Source organism: Sciurus carolinensis, chromosome 1 (genome assembly GCF_902686445.1).
Source record: "Sciurus carolinensis chromosome 1, mSciCar1.2, whole genome shotgun sequence".
Lineage (NCBI taxonomy): Eukaryota > Metazoa > Chordata > Mammalia > Rodentia > Sciuridae > Sciurus > Sciurus carolinensis.
Window position 1 is genome coordinate 192058387 of NC_062213.1, and position 18753 is coordinate 192077139.

The window sequence follows — 18753 nt, forward strand, 5'->3', positions numbered from 1 at the left end:
ATATAAAAATATCTTAGGAAGAGTCTTTTCTCATGTTAAATCTTTAAAAAGCAGTGTATAAGCTGGGCATGGTGCCACAAGCCTGTGATCCCAGGGACTGGGAAGGTGGAGGCAGGAGGATCGCAAGTTCAAAGCCAGCCTCAGCACCTTAGTGAGGCCCTAAGCAACTGAGTAAGACCCTGTCTCTAAATACAAAAGGGCTGGGGATGTGGCTCAGTGGCAAAGTGCCCCTGGGTTCAATCCCCAGTCCCAAAAATGAATAAATAAATACAATCCAGTGTCTGTTCTCTACCTGAAGCAGCTCCTGAGTCTAACCAGCCATGTTTCCGGTGGTGGTCGCATGCGGCATGTGCTGCTGTCCTGGGTAGCACTGTTCTAGGTCTTTCCCTGGGATAACTGGGAGTGATGCTGGTGGCGGAGGTGAGAGTGGTGGAGTGCTTTTCATAGACTAAGTGCTGATCTGAGAGTTAGGTGTTCATTATATTTAGTACCCACGAGAGTCCATGAAATAAATCACCCCCAGTTTACAGAAGAGAAAGCTGGGGCTCGGGGAGGTGAGGGGCCTGCCCGAAGGTACCAGTTCCAAGACATCATTTCCACGTTGGTGGGCGGGAGGGGAAGCTGGAAATGACCAGGGTCACCCTGTTCTGGCCCTGCCAGGCTCCTCTTCATGAGTCCTAGTACCACGCTGTGCCAGGCTGGCGATGCCGCTTAGACTCCTGTGGGGAGCTCAGACAAGAGCCAGTAAATGGACAAAGTTGTTACAGTCTGTAGTCAGTTTTGAGAGAGACAAACATGTCTTCCTCAACTTGAGATAAGAATTCATGAGGGACAGTAACATGTCCTTCAGACTTAGTGGTCAGAGATGGCTCAGAGGCTGAAACCCAAGAATTGAAGGAGAGGCTAGAGCTGAGGGAAGAGCATGTACAAAGGTCCTGGGGCAGCAGAGAACTTAGCTCATGAGGAACTACAAGAAGGTCAAATGGCTATTGTATTGTGAGTCAGGAAAAGGGAGAAGGGAGGCCAGACAGGCAATGGTCAGTTTTTAGCATGCCCCAGAGACCCGGGTAGGGAGTCTGAACTCTGTTCTGCATGTCCTCAGAAGACCATGAGGGGGTGGGAAGTGTGAGATGATGCGACCTGAGCTACTTTTTAAACCAACTTCTCCGGCTACTCACGGCGAACGAGTGCGTGTGAGTTCGGAGTAGGTCCTGGAACACCAGCAAGGAGACTGTTAGGCTACCAGGGCGAGGACAGGTGTGTCCAAGGAAGCTGTAATGCAGGTGTGGCCACTGTGCCTCTGCCATCGGAGGGGACCAGGTGACCTGGGGGACAGGCAGTCAGGCTGCGGGTGTGAGCGGCGCTCTGCTGGTGGCGAAGGTCAATCCTTGGTAGTGTCTCCCTGCCCCCAGCCTCTGCCTGCTCCAGAGGCCCCCGCCGCCCCTCTTCAGCGCCCAGCACGGGTCCTGGGCGCAGCAAGCAAGAGATAAGCGTCTGTGACCTGGAAGGAAAAGCCCCTGTCCTGCACGGGCGACAGTGGCAGCGGCCGTCCCCAGGTCGGGTCTCCTGTGCTGAGGGTCGAGCTCGGCACGTGCTTGTTCACGGTGGTTGACGTGACTCTGGAGGTAACACGTGCTCGCCATGACCTGCGTCCAAGTCCTGGAAGACCCTGCCCACTCTGCCGCCCCAGGTGACCGCCAGGGGCTGGGCGTGATTGCCCTCTGTCCCCGGGGTCCCCATGCAGCATGGGGGTCCTGCTGCGGGCGTCCCGGGCGCTCTGCCTTGCTGTGCCGCGGATTTCTGGCCATGGCGACACAGGAACCCTGTTCTCTTTGAACCTACTCGGTGCTTTCCTGATGCCACGGCCACGCGGTGACAGGGTACAGGAGAATGCCCGCTTCCCTGCCACGCGGCCTTCCGTCTGGGTGCAGAATACAGTGGGATCTGTTTCGTCTGCAGGAGGCTTTTTCCTGGCCAGAGAACAATGATGGAGTCAGGTGGGAGCAGAAGAGGGTAATCCTGTTAGTCACGCTGCTGAGCCTGGCTCTGCTTGGGGCAGCGGGAGGGCTCCCCACTTCTCCTGTCCCTGCTGCTGTGTCACTACCTCCTCTCTGGCGACCTGGTCCCCTCCCTACCTCCAGTAATTAGCCTGCCCATCTGGTCTCTTTGTTTGGCCTCTCTGCATGCGGTCTGGCCTCCAGGTCCCTGGGAACAGCTAAATTCCTCCACCTCTGTCAACACAAAATCGAAATGCCATCTGCAATTCTCGAGAAATAGAGGAGTATCTAGAAATATCAAACCCAGCAAATAGTTCCACGCATTCAGCAAATATTCCCAGGGCTCACGGGGACGATTTTTATTGCATCTGTTATCTAATGAATTCAGGGGACCGATTGCAAACTGGCATTTAAAATATTTATGATTCATTTGTAACAGAAGAATGATCTCAGGTTGCCTTTTCTATGGTTTTTAGAGTTCTGAACATAGTGGATGCTTTCAAATGTATGTTGTGGGAATCAGACAAAATTCTTAATTTCTGGTCAGTCCAGAAAAGTCAGGAGAGGGAGTGCTTTACAAATCTGATCACAATCTGAAATGATCTGATCCTCTGTGTGCCCCAAATGCTACATTTAGAGGACTGTTTGGATAGTGAGGAATGCAGCCAGGGATCAGGGCGGGGATGGGAGGACTTAGTGTCCTGAAAAGATTAAAAATAGTAGGAAAATGAAATGAAAATGATTTGTGTGTATAGCACCACATACTTTTGTGTTTCTTTTGGTACTGGGGATTGAACCCCAGGGCTATTGACCACTGAGCCACATCCTCAGCCTTCTTTTGTATTTTATTCAGAGACAGGATCTCACTGAGTTGCTTAGGGCCTCACTAAGTTGCTGAGGCTGACTATGAACTCGAGATCCTCCTGCCTCAGCCTCCCGAGCCACTGGGATGATAGGCATGGGCCACCGTGCCCGGTTAGCACCACATACTTCTTAAGAACTTCCCTATAGCTGGCTTCTGTTGGCTGCCCCCACCCCTGATGATGCTCTGTGGCGCCCCTTTTACAGATGACAACAGTCAGGTTCAGAGAGGTGGAACAGCCCCAGCAGGGCCACGCAGGTTGGGGACCAGACCCAGAGCACCTGAGCTGGGATACCAGTGAGGCCACAGAGAGACCCTTTCAGCCTCTGTCAGGTCACTTTCTGACAAGGACGCGGTTAAATTTGATTTTTTAATTCAAATTTGCTACTTGTGTGGGCAAGAGGACGAAGACAGAGAGAGGAAGGCACTGACCCCTTCTGGCTCTCCCCCAGGCCTCCCTCTCTTGCTGCAAGCAGAAGAACAACGTCTCTGCCCGGGCTGGGTTCGTGTCAAAGACCCAGAGGGGATCTTTCACTGTCCCCGAAACAGGACCTGCCCCAGGTGAGCCACGGCCTCGCTTTGGCCTCTGCCTAAGACTCCTACTGCAGCTCTGATCTGCAGGGCATCCATTTCTTTTGTGGGAAGTGTCTGTGAGAGGGGGAGGAGGGGAGGGAGGGGGAGAAGGAGGAGGGAGGGTAAGAGGGAGAGGGTGAAGGAGGAGGGAGGGTAACAGGGAGGGGGAGAAGGAGGAGGGAGGGGGAGAAGGAGGAGGGAGGGGGAGAAGGAGGAGAGGGGGAGGGGGAGGGAGTGGTGAAGGAGGAGGGAGGGTAAGAGGGAGAGGGTGAAGGAGGAGGGAGGGTAACAGGGAGGGGGAGAAGGAGGAGGGAGGGGAGAAGGAGGAGGGAGGGGGAGGGGGAGGGAGTGGTGAAGGAGGAGGGAGGGGGAGAAGGAGGAGGGAGGGGGAGGGGGAGGGAGTGGTGAAGGAGGAGGGAGGGTAAGAGGGAGGGGGAGGAGGAGAGGAGGGAGGGGAGAGGGAGGAGGGGGAGGGGGAGGAGATGGTGGTGGCAGCAGGGGCAGGTGCTAAATGGGGAGGAGAAGGGTGAGAGACCAGCTCCGCCCAGGGAAGCTGCACTGGCTCTGGAAGTGCCCCCGCCGCCCCCGCAGGGCTCCTGGCCTCCCTTCCAGGTCCAGGCACATGGACTTGGGGCAGCCACGTGGGGAAGAGGCTTCTCCCCTCAGCAGGGGCAGATTTGCACACCCCAGCTGCACCACAGGACGTGGGAGGCGGGGACCCAGAAGGAATGATAGCAGGTCCTGGTCCTTCGACAGGCCGAGGTGCCTTTCCTCCTGAGCAGAGGCCATGTCACCCTCTGTGACGGCCCATGTGCTGAGAGCCGACTCCTTGCTGGCCCTCACCTGTCATGGGTGCATTCAGCCCTGTCTTCGGACAAGGAAATGGAGGCCCAGACAGGTGAAGTGACTTGCCCAGTGTCCCCGGCCAGCACAGGGCAGGCCTGTGCCCAGAGGTGAGGGGCCCACTTCCCCATTGTTCCGTGGTGTTCTCTGGACTGTCTGGATTCAGGACAGTCCTGAATGGGACCGAGGAGGGGCGCAGAACCACTGCCCAGATCAGCCCAGAGAGGTCCTGAAGGTCCTTGAGCCCAGAGCTCAGAGGAGGGGCAGGGAGCCTTGGCCTCTGCGACCGAGCCTCTCGCGGGAGGGAGGGTGTGGATAAAATTGCAGCGCACACGTCAGATTTCGCCAAATCCAGGTTACAGCTGAGATCAGTCTGGGGCTGAATAACAATCCTGCGCTAATTAGGAGGCTCAGCCCAGCTGAAGCTCCCTGCCTTGCGTCACCCGTCACCCGTGGGCAAGGCCCCACCTTGCTGTTTACACAGAAGAGCAAAGCTGGCGTTCTGGGCTCGGCTGGAGTCCCTGCCAGGGGGCCAAGGATGTGGTGCCCCTCTGGCCAGCCCGATGGGCTTCCTTTTTTCCGGGAGGTCCCAAGGACAACACAGAGCCGGAGGGGAGGGGCTCCAGCACCTGTAAGCACCTCTGTGCGCTGGGGGCTTGTGTTCCTTTCCTCCACCGAATGCTCCAGAACCCATGGAGCCTGTGTGGTCCACCCCTGAAGCTTCTTCTGCTTGGTCTCCATTTTACAGGTGAAAGCAATGCCTAGGACACCCTGGGTGACTTGCCCAGGGTCCCACAGCTGGGTCCCTTCAGGTCACACTTGCTACTTTCAGATCACACCTTCCTGGCAGGAGGCTCCCTACACTTTTTAATTTCTGGCTTTTGCTTTTCATTCTTTTCAAGTTTGTGATTTAAATGTTGCTTTAACATTTTTTTGTGAGAATGTGTGTGTGTGTGTGTATGAAAGAGAGAGAGAGAAACACAAACATAAGAGGACTGTACCACTATTGGCATCTACCTTTTAAAATTTTAAGCATATAATATATTGATATATTATATATTTCATGTGGTTGAAAACCCTTCCAAGAAGCCCCAAACGGTGGTACATGCCTGTAAATCCCATCAACTTGGGAGGTTGAGGCAGGAGTTTCTCAAGTTCGAGGCTAGCCTCAGCAACTTAGCAAGACCTTGTCTCAAAATAAGAAAGATCAAAAGATCTGGAGATGAAGTTCAGTGGTAAGGTACTCCTGGGTTTAATCCCAGGTTGGAAAAAAAAAAAATCCTTCCAACACACCCTTCTTAGTGGCTGCGTAGTGTTCCATAGCATGATGGGACCATAAAGGAAGGCACGAACGCCCTCTTGTTGGAAATCTAGGTGGCTTGAAATTGGTCGTCAATCCACACAGAGTGGCAGTGAGTGCCCTTGCACCAACCATTTGTGTACAAGCAAGGTTACTTCCTCATATAAATCGCTTAAAGTGGAATTGCTAAGTCAAAAGGTATGTAAAATATTTAAGGTTTTTGATGTTTGTGACAAAGTGCCCTGCAGCACCAGGGGAATTTGTCCTCTTGCTTCTACGGGGCGCCCGCTTTTCCCCATTGGAGATGATCCTTTTAATCAGACCTTGCTAACAAGCACCCTACTGTTTCATTACTTTTGCAACAGAAATGTAAGTTCTATTTAAAGCAATTAAAATCAGATTTACAGTGCCTGGAGAATTTGAAATAACGTCCCCAGCCTCTGCTGTGACGAATCCCACCTTTCTGGACTCTGCCTGTTCTTCATCGGCATGTGCCATTTGCACTTAGGCACTATGGTCGTGGATGCAGGCTCGGGACTTGGTGTCCTGATTCACCGGCATACTGACACGCATGTCCTTGTGGCTTTAGGGGCTCTATGTTCACCACGGTCAGGGTGCCCTGCCCTCAGACTGGCCCTTGAACCAATTCTGCCCCCACGCTCAGACATTTAGGCTATTTATTTACTTCTCCTTTCTTACGTGGTCGCAACTGTGTTCTTGCTGTGTTCTTCGTTGGGTCTAGAACTTTTCTGTTCTACCAAATAATTTCCTTAACTTCTGAGTGGAGGGGAGCCTTGGTCAGGGCGGGCAGACGTCTCGAAAGTCTTTGCCCTTTTCCAGGGCTGCTGGCAACTGAGGAGAGGGAGCTGTCCCCAGCTCAGGACATTCTCTCCTTCTCTGAAGTCTTTTGCCCAAATACATCGGATTCCATCACAGTTTCTTGAGATGGGCATGGTGGGAAAGCACGGGCTTTTGAAGCAGGTGGACTTTTCTCTACATAATGGGTGTCCAATATGTATCTGTTGCTGTGTAATATTTATTAACAAACCATTAAAATATCATTTAACTATCATAACATCCCTGTTTTTTATTGAGGTACCAGGGATTGAACCCAGAGGCACTTAACCACTGAACCACATCCCCAGCCCTTTTTTATTTTTTGTTTAGAGACAGGGTCTCGCTGAGTTTCTTAAGGGCTAGCTAAATTGCTGAGGCTGGCTTTGACCTCGTGATCCTCCTGCCTCAGCCTCCCAAGCTGCTGGGATTACAGGTGTGCGCCACCGCGCCTGGTGAGATTTGTCATTCTTGCTCTGTAGAGGAGCAAGCTGGGCTTGAGCAAGGTCGAGAGAGCCAAGTCTCTGGTTAGACGAACATCCTCTGGAAAGTTAGTTAGTGCTTTTGAGTCTCCGTTTCTTTGTGTTAGAACGGAGGGGACAATGCCCAACGTGAGTATCGGGTGAACCCGGGCGTGATGCCCGGGGCCGGGTCCTCGAAAAGGGGAGTATTACTCTTAGCTACTCCAGGCATCTACCCTTTGACCCTTGTGGAGTGATATTGCCTTATAATGTATTCTTAGGTGGGAGATACTCATTTTTACCTTTTGGAGGAGAGTTTCTTATTCTGTTTTAAAATTTCTTTCTGTCTAGGGCATTACGATATCAACGAGTCCTTTGTGAAGCAGTCACCAAAGACGTTAATGTCTTGCTTTAAATCAAAAACTGATCGTGGGCTAAAGCTGACCTCAACAGGCCCAGGTCCCGGTTATTACAACCCGAACGATCACACCAGAGTTCCAAAAAAGACCCATATCCCGTGAGTCCTGATTATTCTTTTGCTGATTTATCTTTACAAGGTGGTACTGGGGCAGTATCCTAATGTGGGCAGAAAGGAGAGGGGTGCCACTGCTCAGCAGGATTGGGTAGCAGGGACCCTTGCAGACACATAGTAGGTGCTCAGTAAAGGCTTGTCCAATGTATCATATTTATTGAGTAACTATGCGTCAGAAACTTAGAATCTCACTCAATGATCACGATGACCCTGTTGTAAGAATAATTATTCTTACTTCATAAGGAAGAAGCTAGACTTCAGCTCCCTTGGTTTTGATGTTTGTGACCATAGTGGGCCTCAGGACGGTGTGGGTCTTCCCACGTTCCCCGTGGTGCTGTGCCTTCCGCGGCTGACACAGTCCTGTTTCTACAGCATAAAGGCTCCACGGGGCGGCAGGACCTGGGGGCAGGAGGCTGTCTGAGTTTTGGGTCAGACCTGCTGAATTTGAACCTCGGCTCTGCTGTTTTTGTGCTCTGTGACCTTGGGCAGTATGTCAACCTCTTTGAGCCTCCGTGCCCTCATCTGTAAAGTGGGGTAACTCAAGCCTCGTGGGGTTGCTTTCAGAATTGAAAATACACCTTAGCAGATAGTAGGTGTAAGTGGCGACTTAATACTAGCCCAAATTTAAAAAGTGGAGCTAGACCCCTGTGTCATCCTGTTTAACATTCAGCGTGTTTAATGTTACTTTCACCTAAGAGGCTTCAGACGCACACACAGAGCTCATTCATTTCTCCAATGGCAGTAGAACTTCTAGAACTATCTGCAGTACAGTCAGTCGCCATCTAAGCCCTCCCTCTGCCGCTCCTCCAGGCACAGCTGGCCCCTGGGCAGGTCGAGGCAGGTGTAGCCACTTGGGTCTCTCCAGAGAGGTCAAGCGGGTGCCCAAGGTCACAGTCACCGTGGGTTGGAAGTCCAGGCAATGCCAGCTGGCACTATTGAGCGCCATCTGACCGTCAGCCTAGGACGAGGGGATGGGGATTAGGGAGGGGAGCAAGTCCTGAACCTGCCAAGTCCAACAGCATCTGGAGAAGGGCCTTGGACCTCAGAGGGTGGCGACTAGCTGAGTCCCTTCTGCCCTGCAGTTCTTGAGTGCTGCGGGTTGGCCCGTCCCAGACTCCAGAAACAGGCTTCCTGCAAATGTCAGAGACTTCTGCTCCAGGCTGGCTTGGTCACCACCACAAGCAAGCTGTCCCCTGCTCTGCAGGTAAACCCAGTGGTTGTGAGTGGCAGACCTGAGTCTGAGTCCCAGCTCCGTCCCCGTCTGGTCTCAGGCTTCAGTTCGGATGCGAATCCACCTCCCAGGGCTTCTGTGAGGCTTAGAAGGAACTGCCACTTTCTTCTCAGGGGACAGCCGAGAACTATGCGTCTGTGGCACTGAGCGGTGTCCCAGCCCACGGGTACATCCTGTGGTGCGCAGGTCAGGAAGCGTCCGTCTCCCCAGACCCTTGGCCGTCCCTCTTATCACAGCTGCATTATCCACATCCTATGGACACGTGAGGACATCAGATACAGCTGTTATTTGAGATGGTAGCTCAAGCCCCAGCACAAATCTGGAAGTTCCTTTCAGAAAAAATGGCAACATGAGACAGGAGAGCAGAGAACTTTTAGTTTTCAACCGTCTCACCTCGAGGAGTGTTGTTTGGTTTTTGCTCGGGTTTAGAGCAGTGATGCAAACTCATTGTTGGTCTCATTTGGTGGCATTTGTGTCTGTCAGTCAGCAGGCTCCGGAAGTCTCTGGTTTTATGCTGGAGGCTGTGGGTGCTCAGGAAGCGGGGTTCGCCCAGGAGCAACCCCAGAGCAAGGCAGAGGAGTAGTATCATCCGCTCCTCACGTGGGACCCCAGGTGGTGATGCCACACAGTCCACAGGGCACCAGTGGGGCCGAGCGGCCCTGTGTGTCTGGGGTGTCACGCGCTGGCCTTCTGTGCTGCTTCCTGAAGGAAAGGTCCTGCTTGCTCGGTCTGGGAAGCACCAAGCACTGGTCCTTGCATCTCTGGGCCTCCCTTTCTCCACGAGTGAAGAGGGGCATCCGCTCATTTCTGACACTCCGGGACCCCAGGAGTGTCATATCGCTCAGGGGACATGGTGGCCATGTCACTCAGGGGAACACAGAAGGGGGTCATGAACGGAGGCCAGCCTGGACCACGGAGGAGAGGTCCAAAATGTCCGCTTTTAAGTTGACAAGAAAGGCTGGAGGTGAGAAATCTACAATTTGAAAAGCAAGAAGATAAAACGGATATGCGTTGGGCTGTTCTAGAAAAGTGTTCATTTGTTTAGCTGGTGGTGAGGGAAACGGTGGAACAGAAAGAAAGACACAGTCGAGAGTTGAAGGAATATCTGGCTCCCGCCTGTCACATTCCAGTTCGTTTCCTCCTGTGTCCTGGAGGGCAGGGGGACAGGAGCCTGGGCCTGTGGTGGGTGGTCAGGCCCCTGCAGTGTCCGCACTGCTTCCTCCGAGACGCCTGCCGCCCTTGTTCAGACTTTGTCCACAGCAGCCTGGTCACCTGTGGGCCCCCGGGGTCCCCATCCTTGGGTTACAGCTTGTGGAAACAGCTTTGTCCAGGCTGCGGGGTGTGAGGCGGGCGTCTTTCCCCTGAGCAGCTCATCCGTGCGAGCCCCAAAGAGCCGAGCCAGAGAGCAGGAGGGGCCACCGGGCTGTCCCCAGGGAGACCGCGGGCCGCGAGGCAGTGGGTTCCGCCAGCTCTGAGGTCAGGGCCCATGGGATCCCGCCTCCCCGACTCGCCGGCCCCTGGGGTCTGGGGCAGGCAGGTCACTTAGCCCCCTGGGGAGTCCAGATTCATCTCGGGAATTGGAATAAAGCCACTTGTGACTCATCTCAGTGAATCGGGAACACTGCTGCACTCACCAGGATGAAAGGAGGTGGCCGCTGACCCGGGCGGCCTTGTGCTCTTGTCCTACCTGGAAGCGGGTCCTGGGCACCCGCCCATGTTCCAGAGAGGCCCCCGTAGGGCGGGTGCCGTGCCAGGGGCCGGCCCTTCCGAGCCCCTTGGCTGGAGAGCGCGTCCCGGCCACTGGCTGACTCGAAACTCAGAGGACTTCTCAGCCTCCCGTGCAGCCCAGGTTTCCCTTCTCCAGGTCTTGGGTGTCCACCGCTGGGTGACTCAGGCGAGTGGGGTGAGTCAGGGTCAGGGCTTCGGAGACCCGAGCAGCTCCTCCTGGCCCAGCGGCCCACTCGCCAGTGTGGGGTGGCACCCAGAGCCAGCTCCCGGGCTTCCTCCACTTCCTGGAGACTTTGAGCCACTGGCTTTGCACGGGCACGCTGTCCCCGTCACAGCCAGAGCCAAAGAATCAAGCCCGCTGGCCCCGGTCCAATTTGGGTAATTACGTTGCACCCATCTGAAGATCCCCTGGGATTTCCAATTAGATATGGGATGCTTCTTCCCAAGCGACTGTCATCTGTCACCCGCTACCCTGTTGAACAGATACCACATTCCACCCCAGAGGCAATCGGCCGCCCTTTTTATGTCGAGAGAAATTGCCTCCTCATCCTTCCCAACCCTGGGAACCCCTGAGGCAGAGTGAATCTGTGCCTGGGAGTGTCCGGAGGGTCTCGGATGCCAGCGACCTGCTGAGTCCTCCAGGACACTCATTATTCTGGGCGATTTGCAAGCAGCTCATGCTGGAAGCTGCAAACACACTTAATCCTGTGGGGCCCACCGCGAGCCTTTGAAAGGTGTCTCCAGGTGAGCGCAGTTCGGTTCTGTGAGGCAGCAGGAGGCTCAGAAGGCTCGTCTGTGGTGTGGGCCGCCCTGGGTCCGATCTGCATTTCCGGTTAGATTTGCCTCCACACCAGGACCACCCTGGCCAGGGTTAGTCTTAGGTGGGGCTCAAGTGTCCAGCTGGCTCCTTTGCTCCCTCAGGGCCTCTGCTTTGCTCTGAGGTCCAGGAGTGTCCTCCCTGGGGGTCCCACAGCTGAACTAGACAAGCGTCCTTCACGTGGGGCAGTAGGAGGCCTGGGAATCTCACGCGTTATGTGCAGAGGGAAGAGGAGCAGCAGGGTGCGCTGGGGCCAGGAGCCTCGGCAGCGGTCACCTGCTGTCAGCCTCCCGCCTCTCCCAGGGGACGGGGTGCTGGAGCCCACAGCGAGGTGCAGATGTGCTGTGGCCTGGACCTGGGACCAGCTCTGGGCCCTCGACCTCCCTGTCGAGGCGGGAGGGGGACGTCCGGGCGTCGGTCAGGGAGGGGGAAGCGGGAAGCATGAGTCAGAGCGGCAGAGAAGACGGGTGTTCCTGGCCGAGGGCGCAGCGGGGCAGAGCATAGAGCTGCCAGCAGTGCTGTGCTGAGTGTTTCGGGGGTGGCATGGGAGTGGGACGCACAGGAAGTTGGGCCACGGAGCTTCCCCTTGACCTGGGGTCCGTGGGGTGGGGGTGGGGGTTGGAAACAAGCAACAGCCAGGAATCATGGGTAGATGGAGGGCTGAAGGCAGTGGAGGGCCCGGCCTTCCTCTCCTGGTGTCCCCAACTCTACCACGTGCCCTGGGGCTGTCACACCTTCCCTGCTTGTGCCCTGCTGGGCCGCTTGCTGCTGGCACGTCCTTCCCACCTGGGGGTTTCCTGCCTCCCTTGCGGGGCACCTGCTACCTCTCCCAGAGTGGGTTTCTGGGCTCGACCAGCAGCAGGTGCCCGTCTGTCTTCTTCATCTGCATTCTCTGTACACAGAGTCTTAAACTCTATCCTAGCCCGTGTCAAAAGTGACCAAGGAAAGCTGCGGTTAGTCTTTCCAACACTCAAGGGTGTCAGCATTATTGCCGCCGTTTCACAGATGGAGAAACTGAGGCTTGGGAAGGCCAAGTGACTTTCCCAAGGACACACAGCTGGTGGGCGGGGAGGGAAACACCTTCTGAGTGCTCCGCTGTCCTGCTTAGCTGTCAGCAGTCACGACTGTCCTAGCAGAGGACTGTCCAGACTCGGGGATGTTCAACTCTGTGCCTTAGCATGGAGCAGCCTGGATCCCCCAGGGCCTGGCGCGGAGTCGCACACACGGCTGGTGCATACACGGCTGAGGGTGCTGGGTCACCCCTGGCCTATAGACAGAGCCAGGAAGGGGCCTCTCTAGCCTGTCCCTGCAACAGGGTTGTGGGATGCTGGCTCAGCCTGCTAGGCCTCCTGCAGGCCACCCCGCACAGCAAACCAGACACCCCGGGGTCTTTTCAAAGCACAGAGAGGGACTCCTGGCCTTGGGGTGACCCAGACCAACAGGGCAACCCATGCAGTGGTTGGCTCCTCCTGGCTCTCATTTCTAGGACTCAAGCCTGACTCTCAAAGGGGCCAGTTGCCCACTCATCAAATTTCTGGGGTGCTGCAAAGGGGGAGTCACAGCCAGGACTGGGAGAAGCCAGTGTCTCTTTATGAGGGGAGAGGTTGTTGGTCTCACCCTGTAATCGGTTCTCCCATGCAGCCTGGGGTGGGGGAGAAGGGAGGCGTGTCTCCTCCTTTAACTGGTGTGGACATCTTTGTTCTAAATAGGAGTACCCAAGCCAGCTGTTCTTCTGTCACAAGACGTGAGCCTCAGGCAAAGTTAGAGCAGCTTTCCTTGGTCTCCCCAGCAGTGGGATGTCCCGTGCCTCCGGGTGACTCTGTGTGAGCGGCCCCAAACCTCTCTCTCCTGAAGCGTAGCTGCTTCTCTGTGGTGCTGCTGGACCAAAACAATAGCTACTTTTATTGAGCACCTACTACGTGCTGGTGCCGGGAGTGGTGCTTGACATGCTCTCTGAATCATAACACTCCGATGAAGAGCAGGCGTTTTGGTCCTGGCTAACTGACACCCCGAGGTACAAGGAGCTCGGGCACTTGTCCAAAGTCTCACAGCCTATCAGTGGCATGACTGGAACTCAGACCCAGGTCTCCACAACTCTGGAACTCAATCCCTTTTGCCATGGTGCTTTCTCCAAATTGCTAGACCCCAGTGACTTCCTGCCAGCATCCCACCCATTTGCTCTGTGACTTTAAATACATGACTTTCTCTAGACACCAAGTTATTTAGCAAAATAAGGAGGCTGACTGGACATCTCTATGTCCCTTTGTCTCTCTGGGTTTAAAAAGGTGGTGGCCCACAGGCAGCAGAACGCCAGGACCCAGGAATCCCTAGTCCCCTCCTCTGCTTGGAGGAGGATGAGGCTCCTGGGCCCTCTGGTTCCCTGAGAGCCTTCTCTCTCCACTTGGTGAGAGACCTTAGAAGGAACTCTGGGCACAAGGCAGGAGAGGCGGCCCTTGCTCTGCAGGACAGGACAGCCCCCAGGACACCCTGGCAACCAGTAGAACTGCAAGTTGAGGCCTGGTGAAGGGTCACAGCTGGAAGGGACCTCAGAGGTCATCTTGCCCAACTCAGTTTACAGATGGGGAGACTGAATTAGTGAGAGAGAACTTGGACTCGGTCCAGGATCCATTTAGCTTTCTGTAATCGCTCAAGGCTAGAGATAAACGGGCTCCCTCTCCCTAAGGAGGCAGAAGACAGACTGAAATCAGTGACCATGGAAGCCGTGTCCTGAGAACACTCTGGATGCCCAGCCCAGTGTCTTCCCATTCCTGCATCTTGCCTGTCCAGGAAGATATCAGCAGAATTTTGGGACCTTAATGCTGAGACAGTCCCTAGATTTCTGCTAGTCACGGGATAACGAATCCCTGGAACGTGGGATGCCTTTTCACCTTGCCTGACCATGGCAGGCATCACAAGTAGATCGCCAACTCCTCTTCCCCTTGAGCCCACCTGAGGCCTTAGTACTTTCTGCAGAGCTCCAACCAGGCACTACCAATCGATCAGAGTTGGCGCATCAGCTCAACGCTGCTGCCCTTCCTGATTAGCACCGTGACCAGAGCTGTACCAGCACATCCTGAGCACTCAGCTCTGCACTAGGCCCTGTTCTGGGTATCGTGTTTGAATTGCATTATCTCATTTAACCCTGGCAAAAGCCTACAAGGTGGGTACTGCTATGGTCACCCTTGTGTAGACGAAGAAACTGAGGTCCAGGGGCCTGGGGCTCGTGAGCACTGGAGCGAGGCTCTGCCCAGCTCTCGGGTACCATGCCCGGGCCCCTCTCAGCACCCTGGGGTCGTGCTGGCCCTGGCCGTTCTAAAAGTCAGCGCTTCCCCAAAGGTCCCCTTCAGTGACATCTTCCCATTTTTGTCTTTTCCAAAGGAAAAACCCTATGCTGAACTTCTCTGCCCAGCCGTTGCCTCTGCCCCCGAAGCCCCCTCTGCCGGGCCCCGGGCAGTACGAGATCGTGGACTACGCAGGGCCCCCCAAGCACTTCATCTCCAGCGCGTCGTTCGTGTCCAACACCAGCCGGTGGACAGCAGGGCCGACCCAGCCAGGCCTGCCGGGCCCAGGTCAGAGGCGGGTTCTAAGTGATCGTAAATGCCAGCTCTGGTGGAATTGTTTGTCATTCCTAGGCTTTGACGCCACTGGTTTATAGGCTGTTTGCTAAACAGGTTACAGGGTGAGAGAAGATTTAGGAGTTATCAGCTCACATTTTCAAGAGTATAAAAAGATTTTGTTTTCTTTTTTAAGGTGAAAGGGCTCTTAGAGGTGATCCAGGTCAGGGATTTACAACCAAGGCCTGGGAAGGTTCAAGAGGTCAGACAGGCGCGAGGTGGTCAGTGACTCTGAATCCCCGAAATACTGGGGAACCGCAGACATTATTTTCTGTGGGAAGGGGACGCTCTTGTCAGATTATCAGAAAAACTCTTATTTGTAAAAAGGTACATGCCATGCGGGTGTGATTCCAGCTACTGCAGAGGCTGAGGCAGGAGGTTCACAATTCAAGGCCAGCTTGGGCAACTTGGGTCTCTCAAAATAAAAAACCAAAAGGACTGGGGGTGTGCTCAGTGTGACCCCCTTGGTTCAGTGCCTGGTACCACAAGAAAAAAACATTAAGCCACTGGTCTAGCCTGGCCAGGACATTTTACAGACAGGGAGACCTGGAGAGCAAGCTGTCCACAGTGCCTTAGTGGCAGACAGAGGCCCAAACACCTTGCTCATGGCGACCAGGGACTGTTCAGTGGAACTGCTCCTGAGCCAGCCCCACCCCCATCCTACAGAGGAGCCAACGGTGACCCGGGATTCCCCGGGAGCCAGTGTCCCGAGGGCCTCATTCTGATGGCGATCTCCGTGCTTCCTCACCTATCTGTAGCGCTCCATAGATCCCCTTAGCTATCACCGCTCCCTGACAATGGCCAGAGCTGGTGGCATCAGGGACCAACAGGTGTGACTGGGTGGCAGGTGACATAGGAGAAAGGCAAAGCAGGTGAGAGTTGAAGATGTTCCCACCCTGGGAGGCTGAGGTGACAGTCCTGGTGTGTGTCCCCCAAGGCACCAGTCTGGTAGGGGGACCCCCCCAAACACACACAGGAGAGGAAAATGGAAGAGGGGGCAGGAGAAGGCCATTCTCCTAGCTTGGGCCTTGCAGGCTTGGTGACCGCAGAGGTGTGACCCTGGGGCTTCCAGTCGGCCCAGGAGAAAGTGACTTGGTCCAGTGAGAGTGCCTCCGTAAGGCCTGTGAGCTCCAGGGGCCTCCGGATGGCCTGTCTGACCCTGTGTGGCCCTGTCCCCTAGAGCTTTGTCTGCCTGTAGGCACCCAGTGAGCACGTGCAGGCATCTGCCTTGGGTGTGCACCGTGTCCCCGGCTGCCGTGGGCGTCTCTCAGCAGCGTCCTCAGAGGACACCTTAGGGACCCTCGTTAGTGAAGCCGGTTCCATAGAAGCACCTCAGGCTGTGGTTCCCAAGCCCTACTTGTCCTGGTTGCTCATCATCCTAGAGGACCATGTCTGCAATTGGCTTTTACTTTTCTGGAAGATTCTGAACTTAAAAAAAAATTCCACCAAGTTAATACCTTGGGTCTTTAAGAATTTTCCTTTAATCAACATGTTTTTTGAATTTTGTGGAAAACAGTCTTGCAAATTTTATCCTGTTAAAGAAGTTGAAAGGAGGGTCGGGTGGTGGCTCAGTTGGTAGAACACTTGCCCGGCCTGCGGGAGGCCCGGGGTTCAACCCCCAGCACCACAAAACAGAAACGAAAGCAGAAACGTTAAAGAGAAATAATTCCCCAAGCCAAGTTCAAGTCCAGGCCTGGGCAGTTAAGAGCCAGGTGCCATGAGGCCATTCCCTTCCTGCCTCTCTGCCTCCTCCCTGGGAGGCACGTGGCCTTTCCAGCTCTGAGGCAGGTGCCAGAGAACCCAGCCACCGACTCTCGCTCTTCATGTCCTCTCTCTCCTCAGCCACCTACAAGCCGGAGTTCCCGGGGAAGCAGTCCTTCCTCTACAATGAGGACAACAAATGGATCCCAGTGATGTAGCGAGGTGGTGGTGCCACACAGGCCCAGGGAGAACCCCAGCCCCAGCCCCCAGCCCGGCTCCCCAGGATATTCATCAGGAGGACCTGTGTTGCACGTGGCAGCTGACAACCCACCACCCAGTGCTACTGCGAGGCAGCTGCAATCACCCTTGCCTGGGGCCGCCACCCCCACCAGCCCCCGCAACGTCCCCCCCAGGGAGCCCCCAGGTTCTCTCCCAGAAACCCCCGCAGACTGGCCCTGCACGACTCACCTCCGTGGACTCCAGGGAGGAGACGGGTCCACCTGGACGGCAGCCAGCAGCAGATTCCCAGTATGGAAGCTGATCCCGAGCAGGGGGTCAGGGGTGGGGTGGCCCTGCATGGTCCCAGCCATCCGCCCTTGACTTCTGGACTCCCCCATGATTTTCAGGAACCAGGAAGGCCCAGGAACACCTGTGACAGAGACAGGAAGGTGCTGGCTGGGCCCTGGGTGCCCGCTGAAGCTTCATGTTGCGCCTTCGGGAAGAACCTGGAAGCTGGCCACCAGGTGCTTTGTCGTTACCCACCGGAGAGCCGCCCCAGAGGTTTATAGGCTCATACAGCAGGTGTGACAGTTCCTTGCTGGAGCCAGAGCCCTGGAAAGAGCAGTTCCAAGGGTCACAGAGCCCTGTGCCTGCCGGCTCACTTCCCCTGCCCTCGCTCCTGCCTGAGTCTGGTCTCCATCCCCTCCTGACCTCCCGCTCCAGTGTCAGAGACAGACTATTGACCAAGTCTGACGCCGTCTCTAAGCCCTCTGCTGGCCTGCGTGTCCAGAGAACCAAGGTGAAGTGGAGCCGTCCATGCGGCCTCCTCCCTCGGCGGCGTGGTCTCTCTTGCACCTCCCCGGCCCCAGCCCTGACCCCTCATGTCCAGGCCTCTGGCTTTGCTGCCACTGTTTTCTCTGGGAATGTTGCATCCTGGGCCTTCCTGTTAGAACCGGCTGCTGACTGACTCTGCCTCTGGGGAGGGGTGGGTGAAGAAGAGGGAGGGAAAGGACGGAATACCGTGTTCAATTAAACCGAATTCTTGCTTCTCACTAAAGCTGGCCTTGTTGTGAACTTCAGACTCCTGCAAGGTCCCCGTGGCCCTGGCATGACTGAGAGGCAGCCGGGAGCACTGTGTCAGGAGCAAGGAGTTGGGGGCTTAAAGACAGAGCCACCTTGGCTTCCATCTGCACTTCCGGGGCCTCCGCTTCTCCTCCAAGGGAAGAGCTGGGGTGGGGTTCTGACACTTCCAGAGACTGAGCAGATTATGCATCACGTGAAACAGGTCAGGTGGGCACCGGGACTGGCACAAGGTGCTTGCCCAACACAGCTCAGCTCCAGCTGCTTGGTGCCAGAGTGGAGATTTTCTATTAGACTCTGGGAAATCTTTTTTTTTTTTTTTTTTTTTTTTGTTTAGTACTGGGGATTGAACCCACAGGTGCTCTATCACTGAGCTAGATCCCCAGACCTTTTTTAAATTTTATTTTGGGACAGGGTCTCACTACGTTGCCAAGGTTGGCCTCAACCTCCAGAGTTACCAGAATTATAGGTGTGAGTCATCATGGGAAATCTGCACAATATTAAATCTCTTAACATGAGATGCAGACAACTATCCTTTTCTGGGTTAAAGGAAACTCTTTGGTGAGTCATCAATTGTCCACATTTGTGCTAGAAGTTCTGTGAGACTCTTCAAAGCCAACACTCGAAGCGTGTCACTGGGAGTAACTTTGAGCTTCCTTGACCTTGGGTACCCTTTGTGACCTCAGCAGGTAACTGGGCTGCTATTTGATGGCCTTGGGGCTCCTTTGGGCAGAGACTAGTGATAATGTTTAGGAAAACAGCAAAGGCCTCTTTTAGCCTTCATAGGACCAGCAATTGAAGACTCTTGCCAGTGACCCTCCAAGTGGATCAGGGAAGAGGGACCTGGGGAGAGAGGAGCAGGGCTGTTTTCTCGTCCAGTCGGAATCCACATTCTGGCTGACAGAACTGTGCTGAGGCCCTACGCGCAGATGTCCTGTCTTGATCATCCTCGTCGCCTTCT

General features: G+C 55.1%; 1 protein-coding gene across 13 annotated transcripts in view; it reads left to right on the forward strand.

The window, feature by feature from the left end:
- The window catches only part of Stpg1 (sperm tail PG-rich repeat containing 1), a 39266-nt gene extending 21528 nt beyond the window's left edge, over positions 1-17738 (forward strand). For 9 of the 13 annotated variants that reach the window (XM_047524802.1, XM_047524819.1, XM_047524769.1 and 6 more), the window contains 4 exons: positions 3312-3420; positions 7222-7387; positions 14557-14747; positions 16635-17262. In XM_047524802.1, coding sequence (XP_047380758.1) covers positions 3312-3420; positions 7222-7387; positions 14557-14747; positions 16635-16711 — 543 coding nt within the window. In that variant the 3' untranslated portion in view covers positions 16712-17262. Of the gene's footprint in view, positions 1-3311; positions 3421-7221; positions 7388-14556; positions 14748-16634 lie in introns of all 13 variants that reach the window. The other 4 variants (XR_007104972.1, XM_047524837.1, XM_047524828.1 and 1 more) reach the window with 4 other exon arrangements.
- Positions 17739-18753: the final 1015 nt, after the last annotated feature.